The sequence below is a fragment of the Lemur catta genome, chromosome 21 (assembly GCF_020740605.2).
Source record: "Lemur catta isolate mLemCat1 chromosome 21, mLemCat1.pri, whole genome shotgun sequence".
Lineage (NCBI taxonomy): Eukaryota > Metazoa > Chordata > Mammalia > Primates > Lemuridae > Lemur > Lemur catta.
Window position 1 is genome coordinate 11,639,213 of NC_059148.1, and position 12,721 is coordinate 11,651,933.

The following is a 12,721-nucleotide window of genomic DNA, read 5'->3' on the forward strand; positions in this document are numbered from 1 at the left end:
CAGCACCCACATTCAGATCCTCAGCCTCTCTCAACACACATGCTACAGATCCAAACCAAACCGGGCGGGGACACTGCAAATCTCCCATCCTTGCTTGAGATCAGCAAATCCCACCCGAGGCCACCTTGTCATATTTCTCCAGCATTTCCCTAGGCCTGCTCTCAGGCCCTGCCCACTGAGCTCAGGAAGCAGGGGCGGGTGCCTGTACTGTCCAGGACCCCCTTGCACCAGGCAGGGGCCTCAGCACGGGGTCAGAGCCAAGGCACACCCACCCCCCACCCCCCACAGTCCCCTTCTACACAGCTCTGTGCTGGGACTCAGCTTCAAGGCTACTGTGGTGCCCCAGGGAGCCCTTCTTCCTCCAAGGAGCCACTCTATAAGGACCACCTGGCAGGAGGCACAGCCCTGAGGCCAATCCCACCCACCTAGGGGCGTCCCCTCACCCTGGGGAAGGCACACTAAGGCCTGTTTTCCCCAAGCCCCGATGAAATGAGGGACATGAGAGCGAGGGCCCGGGTGTCTCAGCATCATCACTACCTTCTCATTATTTCAATGGCCCTCTAAGTTCACCAGTTTGGCTCATCACAGCAAGTACTCTGTCACCAGTTTACTGCTATAAAAATGAGAATATGAAGAAATTGAGCTACAGGCCAGCATGCAAGCCTCCTAATGTTAGTAAGGAATGTGGTTGAATGGTCGCCACCTGCCCCATCCCACATGGGACAGCCTCACACATGGCCCCAGGTGATCCCCATCAACAACCGTCTGGATTCCCAGGGGTGACAGACAACACCCGTCACGGCCTTCCCACAACTGTCAGAAGGACAGAGCAGTAACAGTGCGCTGCTGAACAACACAAGTGTCACTAGGCTGACTGCGCCAGGAGCCACTCCAGGAGGCCCACAGTCTTCCAGCTGTCCTTCAAAGTAGACATCAGCGTCCCCATTTTGCAGGTGGGAAGCTGCAGGCTCAAAGAGGCATAGTGCCTTAGCCCGGCCTGCCCCTCCCCCAGGCCCCAGGTGGGCAAGCCGGCAGGTGGCGACCCTGAGCATGTCTTGGGAGCACAAGAATCACCGTGAGTCCATGAGGTTAATGAACAGCCGCAACATTGCCCGTGTCACCCCAGACCCAGCACCCCCCCTCAACGAAACAAAGCGACAAAACGAAGTCGCCCGAGCACCCTCCCAGTGATTGGTGTGCCGCCCTGGGCTGGCAGTAGGGAGAACAGGGACTGTACCGTCCGGCGTCGCCTGCTGGTGGGGTTTTTTACATTTGACGTAATCGTGGTCAATCGGAGTAGCTGTGTAAGGTGGGGATGTCAGACCTGGGCCAGAGGAGGAGGGGAGGGAGGCTCCGGGGCCCGGCAGTGTCCCAGCTGAAGAGTGGGAGTCCTCGTCCACCAGGCAGGCCTTCTCCCTGTGGGGACACAGAGTTGGGGCACGGGTCAGAGTCTCCACACCACACTGAAACAGATGTGTGTGCTCGCGGGTCCGTGCCCTTCCCAGGGCCCGTTGCTCCCATGCACCTCCAGTGATGCGTGGAGCCCAGAGCTGCCCCCACTGCACCCATAGGGGCTTTGGCCCTTAACTGGGCACTGCCCAACCTCTCTGGTAGAGCTCTGCCTGCGTCTCTGGGTCTCAGCCCCAGGAGGCTCTGCAGGGGAGCTGATTAGCCTCTCCTCCACACCAAATCAATGTCCTTCTGGGTGGCAGCCTGACAGACTTAATCCCTGGCAAACGAGAGTAGAGAAACACATCTGGACTTACTGCAAGCTCACACATCTACAAGGATATCTACTGCAACATGGCTGAGCAAAATATTTAAAAATACTCCAAATGTCTATCAGAACAGCTGCATAAGACATGGTACATCCATACTATGGAACAGTAAGTAGCCACTACAAAGTATGGGGTGAATGGGGTGCTCTATGGACTGTGCCCAGGCTCTAGAATAACACTTTCAGCAGCTCAGTTTTATAAAACAACAGATACCCTGAAATTATATGTGTGCACCTAAGTGTGTGTAAATGCACAGAAAACAATTTGAGAAATTAAACTGTAAATAGTAGCAAACCCTGGGGAGAAGTGGATCTGTCACATTTTAGTCCACATTTATACACTGCTTGAATTATCTATAACCAGAATATACTCACGTATTATTTGCATAACTTAAAAAATTTTTAAGCAGAATTATGATCAATGAAAGACAACTTCATTGTATCCTGGAGGCCCTTTGTGGCTAACAAACATACACCTATAAATACACACTGTGCCCATCTCTCCCATGAGCTGTGGGGCGCGGCCTCTGTTGAGCGGGGTGCTGCTCACCAGTGGCCCACATCACACAGGCTACCTGTGGCTGCGAGCAGACAGCCCTCTAGGCCGGGACTGGGGTGCAGGTCTCTGTGGCACTCAGCTGAGCCCCACACAGTGCCCAGCCAGGCAGGGGCCCCAGAGACGGGGCCAGCTAGGCCAAAGTGCCAGATGTGGACACGGGAATGAAAAAAGTCTGGGCTGCAGAGATGACTCATAACCAGGGGGAGGCCAGAGGTCAGTCCAGGCCCACTGAGGGGACCACACCAGGGCCCCACCTTCCCTGAGCTCTCTGGTACCACAGAAGCCCACAATTCCCATGTCTCTCACTGCTTCTCAGGAGGACAGGCAGTAGACCAGGCCCCCAGAGGACCCCACCCTGGAAAGGCCCTGGAAAAGGACCCGGGGGCAAGAGTCTGCAAAGTGAAAACTGGTTTTCTACAGAGAATGGGGCTGTGCCCCAGTGCAGAGATGGGAAGGCGTTGGCTTCTCCCCCGGACCTCCCCTGGGGGTGGGTCAGCACCAGGCATGGCCACAGGGTAAGAGGACTACGCACTTGCCCTCTCCTTCCCAGATTCAACAGAAATATAATACCTTGGCCCAGAAATCGGAAGAGCCCAGATGGGTTCAAGGGGCTCCACGAGCTCCGGTTTATTCCAGAGCAACCCTCTGAACACCACACTGCATTAAATGAGCCCTCAGGGGTACAGGTTGGGGAGTGGCCAGGGGCTACCGCAAATGCGCTACTCACTTTTCCGAAGCTTTGGGTGTGTTCTTCTCCTCGCCCCTGGCAAAGGGTCCTTCTGCAGCTTCCTTCATAAAGTTGACCAGGACCTCTGCACCAACCCCAGAATCAGGTTTCCCCAGGAGCTTCAGGATGGAAGCATGGAGCCGGAAATACACCTAGGAGAGTGACACCTCTGGCATGAGCAGCCTTCCTGGTTGCTGAGGTGCATTCCACAGGCCAGGCAGCCACACTGGAAATGGCCCCTGACTGGGGCAAAAGGCCGTGACACATTGCTTGTTCTCGTTAGCTATTAAACCAGGCAACCTATAACTAATTCAAAATAAACTCTAAAAATTAAAACAATACTGTCAGCATTCCAGCTTAAACGTTTACCTAGTAAGCCAGGCACGTGGTGGTAAGATAATGAGTGACAACCCCCTCAGCTCTGCTCACTGGGCGCTGCCTCCTGCCACAGCACTGCTGCCCGCTGTGCTCGCCCCCAGCACCCACAAAAAGTGAACCTCCACATGTGTCTTCCTGCTGCCTGGACTCCCTGCAGGGAGGCCCAGCTGGATGTCTGTTTGTGACCCACCCCCAGGCAGAGCCAGGCATCCCTGGGCCTCCAGAAACTCCGCCCCGTGAGTACAGGGCAGGGGGAGGGTAGCCCTGACGGGGCCACTGCTCTCCTCCATTTTCTCCAGTCCTCACCACATTCCTCAATTTACAAATGGGGCAAGGGAGATGCCCAAGGCCCCACAGCCAGGAAAGCCCAGGGCCAGGTTAAGTCCAGGTCTGATTCACGCCCTCTACTGCCCCCAAGCAAATGACACACCACGTGCAGGCACCACACAGGTGACCTGATCTGACCTCCCTACCCATGTGTGGGTGTGATGCAGGCTCCCACCTGCAGCACATGCTCCTGTGGAGGCCACAATGGGCGCGACAAGGGCTGAGAACCGCTGGGACTGCATGCCCTGACTAACCGGCCTCCCTCACCCCAGAGGTGGTCCTCACCCAGGTGTGACGCCTGCTGGCAGCACTCTCAAGGGAGCATCCCAGAGACGGGGCTCACACACAGAGCCTCTCCACCTCTAGCCTGCCCACGGACCCCAGAGAGACTGACCCAGTCACTCCATTTTTAAATATAAGCAACCTCACAGGGCACCCATGCGCATCCAGGTGCAAACCTTGGGGGAGGGCAAAGTGTTCAAGTGGCAGGTAAGGTATTTTGAAAGAAGGCTCAATAGCAGAGGGTAATTTTCATCAGGGCAGGGTTAACTTCTTCAGAGAAATGTCATTTTTCAAACAAGATACATACACGTACCAGCTGACTCTCAAAGTTACATGGCTAAGATGGCTGCACACAATGGGATGCCCCCCAAATTAACTTTGCATGCCTGCTCTCCTTTGAGCCAGTACAGTGTGCTGGTGGAGGGTGGGCCACACGTCAAGGACTCAGTTCCTCATCTGGAAGCCCCTGGGCCAGGATCCTGCCTGCTCATCACTTCTATCAGGCAGTAGCAGAGTCCAAAACATGAAGGAAAACCAGAGGTGACGTCATCTTCCTGAGGGCTGGGCTCTCATGTGGTACCTCTGCGCAGCACTGAACCGGCTGGGCCCAGGCTCAGTGGGATCTGGCCCAGCTTCCCTCCTCTCCTGTTGGTGACTGAGGGCAAATCACACCATTCCTCTGGGCCTCGGCCTTCTCATCCCTGAAGTGGAGCTTCTCCAAGGCACACAACCCTGAATGGGTGTCATGGAAGAACTGTGACAGGGAAGGACCTGAGACCTGGGGCTGTGAATGACAGCAGCCAGGCTGCTGCTGAAAGAGTATTCAATAGGAAGCTGCGCTTCCACACTTCATGATGAACCCCACGGATGTGGCCCCGCAACAGCTGCTATAAACCACTTTGCATAAATCATTTTAGAAAGGTAAATTTTTTTAAATTAGACTTTTTTTGTTTGCTCACAAGTTTAGCAAACGTTAAAAAAGAGGGTGCTAGCATGGTTTAGAGAGAAGAGACACACTCATCAATCAGTACAACCTTTTGGGGCAACTAGGCATTGCTGATCAAAATGTTAAATGACCCAGCACTCCCACTGCAGCCCTTGGAAACACTCTTAAGAGCTCCCAGATACAAGTGCAGGGGTAGGTACTGCCTGCACCCCGTCATGGGGAGAAGTGGAGAAGAGACCAAACCCATCGAGAAGAGGCTGTGCTGATAAACAAATGCCCTGCCAAACCCCAGGGCACTAGGACAGGCAGGGAAGCTCACCATAACACCTTCCACTACATTTTGTCCAATAAAAGGCAAGCTGCAAAATCATAAGAAAATGTTACTACATATCTATATGTCAATAGGAAAGTATCTGGACATACACGGACACACCCAAACTGTTAATAGGGATTACTGGGGAAAGGGACACTAAGATCATTGGGGACTTTCACATTTTACACACTTCTGAATTGTCTGAATCTTTTCTTAAAAAAAAAAAAAAACCAAACCATGAACGTGTTAATTTTAAAATCAGAAAAAGATTTCATAAAGTCAGAAAAAGGAGAAGCAAGCAGTGGATTCTGCCCAAACTCCAAGAAGCTTGCTGGGACGTGGGCCTGGTGGAGGACAGGGCACACAGCCTCAGAAAGGGCAAAGCTAACGTGCTTGGGGCCCCAGGAAGCTTTGAGTCCTGGGCTGAGACAAGCACATGTGGATCCCCACCAATATCCTTGGTTTCCTTGCCTACAAAATCAAGGGTGGTGGACACCCAGCCTGCCTCACAGGACTGCTATGAGCAACAGTGAGGGTGTTCATCAGAAACACTCTGGAAACTATAAAAGAGAATCCAAGCAGTAAAGAATTGCTCTTCTCCTGAGCAACAATGAGAAGCCCCCCAAATCCAGGGTTAAGAGAACAGGCTGCTAACCCTCACTCAGCCCTGTCAAGCTAGGTAGCTCAGGCACAGGCTGGGTGGGCCTCACTGGGCCCCAGATGTCTCAATTGCTGCCAGGGGACAAGGGCACCTGCCCTCACCCTGCCAGGCTGCAGGATCTGAATGTCCTGGGCACCAGGATTCTGCATTGCACTGTCGCCATCAAGGCCAGGTTCTCAGAATCCCAGTGCGTTAATGAGGAAAGACAATTTTCTTCAAAGAGATAAGAACAAAATGCTCACTCTCCCATAAAAGATAAGCACCCCTTAGAAAAAGAGAGGAAAGGCTGTTTTAATTTGATTGCACACAAATCTGCTGAACAGAAGTTTCCAGTGGGTTGCAGGGGAGTCACTGGGACCGCGAGCCCCATACCCAGGGAGACAGAGAGCCTAGCCTGCCCCTGCCCTGCTTCCCTGCCCTCGGCCAGCACGGCGTCACCTCCAGGGCCTCCATGGCCAGCTCCGGTGGGTTGTGGTAGTGGATCTTCTTGGGGTAGCGGGCGGCCTCCTCATGCAGGTAGTGGCCAGCCTGCCTGTAGTGCAGCAGGTAAACGGCTGGTGGCTGTTGCTGCTTCTCTGCGACCTTGCCCAGCATGTAGTGGATAAGCCACTCCTCCTCGTCACCATCACCCTCACAGCGGGCCGCCGACGTGAAACAGTGCCTGGCTGTCTCCAGCATGCTGTCACGCCGGCTCTCCATCTGTAATGAGACCAAGAGGCCAGGCCGGCCTTAGGCACAAGGCCTGAACCTGCCCAGGGATCACACTTTTTCCTGCATGCAGCCCTGCTCTCATGTTTGCAAATTTATATTCCTCTCAACAACCCTGAGACACAGAACTGCCATCACTATTTCATAGCTGGGGACACTGAGGTGTGAAGAGGCCTGGGGACTCCTCAAAAGCACACACCAAGTAAGGCACACAGCTGGACTTAGACTCGGGTCACCTCATGTCAACTGCACGGTCCTTTCTTCTACCTTCCCCCTGCAGCAGCTAACACAGTCAGATTCACCTAGCATCCAGCACCCAGCTCTACAGCACTGAAGAGGGTGTGCACACCTGGGGTACAAGACTTCCCATCCTGTCCTCCACACCCTGTAAGAGGGACAGAGTGTTTGTAAAAGGGCAGATTCCTGAGCCCATCTAAGACCCACTGACTTGGAGTCTGTACTTGCCTCCAGCCACCCTCTCACACTCTGAAGGAAGGAAACAGCTAGGACAGGGTCACCTTCGAAGAGGTGTTCCAGCTTGGAGAGTGCTGCTTACCAGTCCCTGCTGGCTGCCAGGTGCACTGTGTTCCTTCATTCCAGAGCTCCAGGCTGGGAGCTAGAGGGAAGACCGCCAGTGCAGGGCCACAGAGGCAGATGTTCCGAGTAACCCAGGTCTCTGGTCCCTCCTCTCTGTGGCCCTAGCTTGATGGCAGGGAGGCCACAGCCTCTTCTTGTTTCAGCTCAGGGGCCAGAGAGAGGGGAGAAGCTGTGGGTACTAGTTTCCAGCAAGGGCACTGCTGTGTCCTGGAGGAGCATGGCTTATGCTCCCGTTCCTCACCGGTGAGCCTGCCCTATGGATACCTGTCCAGGGATGCTCATTCACATGAATATCCTGTAGCAATGGCCCTGGGGACACAAAGAAGCCAAGTGCTTCCCAGGTTCTCTGTCAGACACTTCTTGGAAAAGAAAATTACCATCTAGGAGTGGCGAGACCATCACTGGGTGAAATACAGTGGAAAGAATCACACTCTAGGGCCAAACATGGCACAAACCACGTGACTCCGTCATATCCCCTTCTAAACGGGTTGTACAGCAAGGCTGTTGCAGTAAAAGGCAGCTACTGAAAGAGAGTCCTTCTATTTGAACTGTTTAGTAGCTGTATGACCTGGATCAAGTCACTAGCCCCACTGCCCACTCAGTTCTGACACTGGCACTCATGACGGCTGCTTGCCAGAAAAGGGGGACTATGAAGAGTCTGTCTGGGCTGGTGGCTGGCACCAAGCAGCCCTCCTCATCCAGGGCACACTGCCAATGTCCCATCCTTGGTACGTGTGGCAGTCACAATGCCTCGGAGAGGAACAGTCGCTGAGGGCCTGCTGTGGTTCATACCACCTTAGAGCGGGACAGGGGACCTCAACCACGACACCTCATTCACCTTGTGCAGGAGGCCCGCAAGAAGGGCTGAGGAGAGGGCTGAAGGCAGGCTCCCCACTGAACTCTTACAGTACTTCCTAGGGGAAGGAATGACCAGCCTTGTTTACAGCCAAAGCCATAGCAGGAATGTCAGAGTACTGTCCCCAGGCCACACAGCTAGAAAGCTCTAGCTCCAAAGCCTTTCCCCTTGCCTGAGAATTGACATCATGGGAAAACCACTTGTTTTCCTACCACACCACTTCTGGTGAGTTTGTAGGCAGAAGCTGAAGCACACAGCAGCTCCAACGGCTGCCAGCATGTGTCCTACAGCCCGTCCGAATCAGACACATAAATCCAGACAGAGCTCTAGCAACCAGCGCACCGTGTCCCCGTGACATATTTCAGAGGTGCATAGAACCCAGGAGGCACAGGGAATCCACGTGAGTTCCCACCCCAGGCAACCATGCAAAACCTCCCTCTGTCCAGACACTAGCACTCCTGCTGGATTTCCATGTCTCTCCTGCCATCCTGACACTCCCGGGTCAGGAACTGAGCTATCTGGGCCAATGGCTTCCATCAGAGCAACACTGAGTTCAGACCCAGAAGCCATGAGCCTCAGAGGAAGAAAGAACAAGGCAAGGAGAAAAGCTGGGAGGAAAGTTGAGTTGGGTTTCCTGTCACCAATCCCCTCCCCCTTCCTGGGGGAGCTCTACAAATGAGTGCCAGTGGCAGAAAGGGCACTCTGACTTCTCATGCCATTGCTCTCCTGGAAAACTCCCACTCTGCTAAATCCCATTTGGCATCATCAGTGAGAGATGAGGGAGAAAAATCCCAAGGACCATGCTCGGTCCACCCCACTGAACCTCAGCAGAGGATAATGGTGTCCTGGTGTTAGAGGAAGAGCCTCCTGTGGAGCCAAACTCTGTACCCCAGGGTGGCAGCTTCGGTCCCCAGCCTGCCCAGCTCTGTGGCCACTGCAACGTGAACAGAATCCAGCAAGGGGCTTCTGCGCAGGACAGTTACAGTAACACAGGGTTACAGCAGTTAAAAGGAATGTACTAGATCCACAGGAATTAAACATGAATAGAGCTCAACAACGTGGTGCTGAGTGAAAGAGGAAGCTGAACACCATATACAATAGGACAGCATTTAGGTTAACAGAAAAAACTAACAGATAAATCATGGTGTTTAATTCTAGGAGTATATATTTACGCATGAAAAATATATTTTTTAAAGTCTGGAAAGATACAAGCCTAACTGTAGGTCCTGCTGAGGCAGGGGTGAGGGGACTAGACTGGGGAGAGCAGCGAGAAGGATCCGAGCTTTGCCCTTAACACTATAAGCCTGTGTCCCTTGTATGATTTTAGAGTAAATATTTAAAGGAGGCAATACTGAGGACGAGGCACTCTTCTAGGGTGCAGCCTGTTGCAGCACTTGCTGTCTTTGTCAGCAGTGAGCAGGGGCCCTGATGGCCACACCCCCACCCCAGGAACCTGTTAAGGCACAGCTCCGACTGTGGATGCCTGGTGGGGCGTTTCAACACCTCCACGCCCACGAGGTTCTGACCCGAGGCAGGTGTGGGAGCCACCATCCTCACTCATCTGTGGGGCTCATGCAATCTGAGCACTGAGGGAGGAAAACCTTGGGGCCAAGGTGCCAAGAGCCTGGAACCCTGAGAAACCAGCCCAGGTTCAGGGGTGGTGATGGCCAGAGCTCAAGGGAAGAAAGCAAGGCCACTGGACAAGACCTCCAACAGCCGCCCACAGTGAGCCCTCAGGACCTGCTTCCGGCTTGTCCTACTCAAGTGTGAAAACTCTGAGAGGCTCCCACAGCTGTCGATGCAGGGAAGGGTCAACCGCAGCCACCACAAAAATATTGGCTGTGTGAGCTCACCACTCACGTGGACAGCGAAGCATCATTTTTTTTTTTTTTTTTGAGACAGAGTCTTGCTCTGTTGCCCAGGCTAGAGTGCTGTGGTGTCAGCCTATCTCAAAGCAACCTCAAACTCCTGGGCTCAAGCCGTCCTTCCGGCTCAGCCTCCCAAGTAGCTGGGACTACAGGCATGCGCCACCATGCCCGGCTCATTTTTCTATATATATTTTTAGCTTCTTTCTATTGATACGATTTCTTTCTATTTTTAGTAGAGACGGGGTCTCGCTCTTGCTCAGGCTGGTCTCGAACTCCTGAGCTCAAACAATCCTCCCACCTCGGCCTCCCAGAGTGCTAGGATTACAGGCATGAGCCACCGCGCCCGGCCTAGCGTCGTCTCTTGACATCCAGCATCTTCACCGGCCCCTCCCACCCTGCTGATTTCCATCCAGCCACTTCCTTAGTTTTCAGCCTCTTGCTATTTTCAGATCTGACACCATAATGAGAATCTATTGCAAAGTAAAACTGCACATCTTGCACAGATGCGTGATTTCATAAAGTTGATGAATGCAATGCTGGGAAACCGCTTAAGCTGCAGGCCGAGCCTTTACATGTGAAGACCAGGCATGATTAACGCGACTGACCCCACCCAAGGAAGGAAGGCGAACTGGCCAAGGAAGAGAACACACGTGCTTTTCCTAGGCACAAAGAAGTCCGAGAATCCTGGGGAAAGGCAGGCAGCCCCCAAATATTTTTGTAAAACTAACTTTCTAAATTTATGCCGCAAAGATGAGGGACATCATACTACCTTATTATAAACCTTGGAAAATTAACCTCCCCAAGAACCAACTAAACTTAAATATTCTTTGTTCCTTTGAGGAATCTGCATATATTTGCAACTGTCACCAAAGTCCTAGCAATGTAAGATTTAGGACTTAATTTCATTATTCTTAATTTTTTCAAGAATAAAGTCCCAATCATATCTTTGTTGACTATTTACTACAATCATTTGGTCCCATTTTGAGTAGATCCACTTTATGCCCCTTTCCTAGTGCTGACTACACTCAAACAGCAGCCCTTCCCTTAGGTTTGTGTTGGTGGATATGGATGTCACCCAGATTATAAAAGTGGGGAGAAATTTATGTCATTGTTACATTAATATTCTTCTCTATGCTTTTCACTATCATTTGAGTTGTTATACTTAGATTAAACACACATCACTTTCATAATCAGAAAAAGCAACATGGAGCCATTACCTCTTTGAGCAGGGCTGGCCTTCCCATACTTAGCTCTGTGCTAGGTCAGCGGCATTACAATGCCAAGGAAGAGTGCGAGGGCTCTGGGAGCCCGTGTCCTGCTCTGCAGGGTCTCTTAGTTGGCAGTGGGGCCCCGGATATGATGGCAGAGACTCATCCTCAAGGAGAGAGGAGCTTGCAGATGATAACAGTAACACGACAGTAGGCACAGAATCTCATTTGGTCCTCCCAACAATCCCATGACAGTGTTAACAATGCCATCATCTTGTTTTGGGTTTTAATCATAGGTGATCACTGCAAAACTTGAGGCCCAGAGCCATCTCCCTGACTAGCAGGCCCCTTTAGCACACTTCTCTCCTGGGAGACCTTTCTGGGCCATGCTAGCCTGAACATGTTATTCGCTTCCATCTCAAGGAGTTAAGAGAGCCCTGCTGAACAGAGACCTCGGGCCTGACCCAGTATCCTACACAAGGGGAGCCCCCTACCAAGAGAGACTTCAAAAATCCCAACACAAAATTCAGAATTTTACAAGGACCCAACAAGTTCCTTTGAGAGAACAGGGAAGAGGCAACTACTTCTAGTGGCCAACACTCCTCTCCTACCTCTCAACTACGCTATAACTAATGGCTGAACAGTCAGATCACAATAGCCTGTTCCTGAACTTAGACTGGGTGTCCAAAGAGCAGGGACCAAGCTATCACTGACCATGATATGACTTGAGCCTCATAGGGAGATTCATCTGCCAGCTCCCTATACAGATGTGAGGAAAAGAACAACAGATGGGACGGAGCTTTGCTGACCCGAGGGGCACTCTGATGGGACAGAAGGGTAGCACCCCTCCTCACCTGCTGCACGAGCTCAGGGGGCAGCTCAGCTCTCCACTGCTTCAGCTGGCGCGAGGCAAACGAGTGCAAGGCATATGACATAGTGCCATACTCGATCCACAGGGACAGGTTGGAACTGTCGATCTCCAGGGCCCGCCGGAAGCAGTTCAGGACGGGCGTGGCATGCTTCCAGATAGGCCCATCACTCTTCAGCTCGTTGGAGTTCAGCTTGTCCTGAATACGGCTGGCCCGGGCCAGGGCCATGCCCGCCCAGGAATCAAACCTGTCATGGTGACAAAAGCACCAGCTAAAACCACCACTGCCCTGGCAGGCAGGCAGACAGACAGACACCATGGAAGCTCACCTCCCAGCCAGGGCTCAGAGCCCAGCTCTGCCACTCGCTAACACTATGACTGGGACCTGGATCAGCCATGTCTCTGAGTCTCAGTCCCTAACCCATGACAGGTGGCTCAGAAGACCTTCAAGAGAAGAGCTGTGGGCACTACGAGACAGAATGTATTTTAAGTCATCCAACACCTCACAGGCACTAACTACTCTAATATATGGGCCCTTGGACTCTGCTCCCCCGCTTGGAGGGGTTACTCGAGGAACTGCTCCAGTAGAAAGGAAAAGGGGTGCTCTACAAGGCTTTGCAGCAGTGGCCCAGCCGAGGCTCCGGGA

General features: G+C 52.7%; 1 protein-coding gene across 5 annotated transcripts in view; it reads right to left on the bottom strand.

Annotated features, from left to right (window-relative positions):
* The window catches only part of CABIN1 (calcineurin binding protein 1), a 153,084-nt gene that overhangs the window by 75,732 nt on the left and 64,631 nt on the right, over positions 1 to 12,721 (bottom strand). For 4 of the 5 annotated variants that reach the window (XM_045534231.1, XM_045534228.1, XM_045534229.1 and 1 more), the window contains exons 23-26: positions 12,062 to 12,323; positions 6,409 to 6,669; positions 3,064 to 3,215; positions 1,238 to 1,416 (exon numbers count right to left, since the gene is read on the bottom strand). In XM_045534231.1, the coding sequence (XP_045390187.1) occupies positions 1,238 to 1,416; positions 3,064 to 3,215; positions 6,409 to 6,669; positions 12,062 to 12,323 (854 nt within the window). The remainder of the gene's footprint in view (positions 1 to 1,237; positions 1,417 to 3,063; positions 3,216 to 6,408; positions 6,670 to 12,061; positions 12,324 to 12,721) is intronic. The other variant, XM_045534232.1, reaches the window with a different exon arrangement.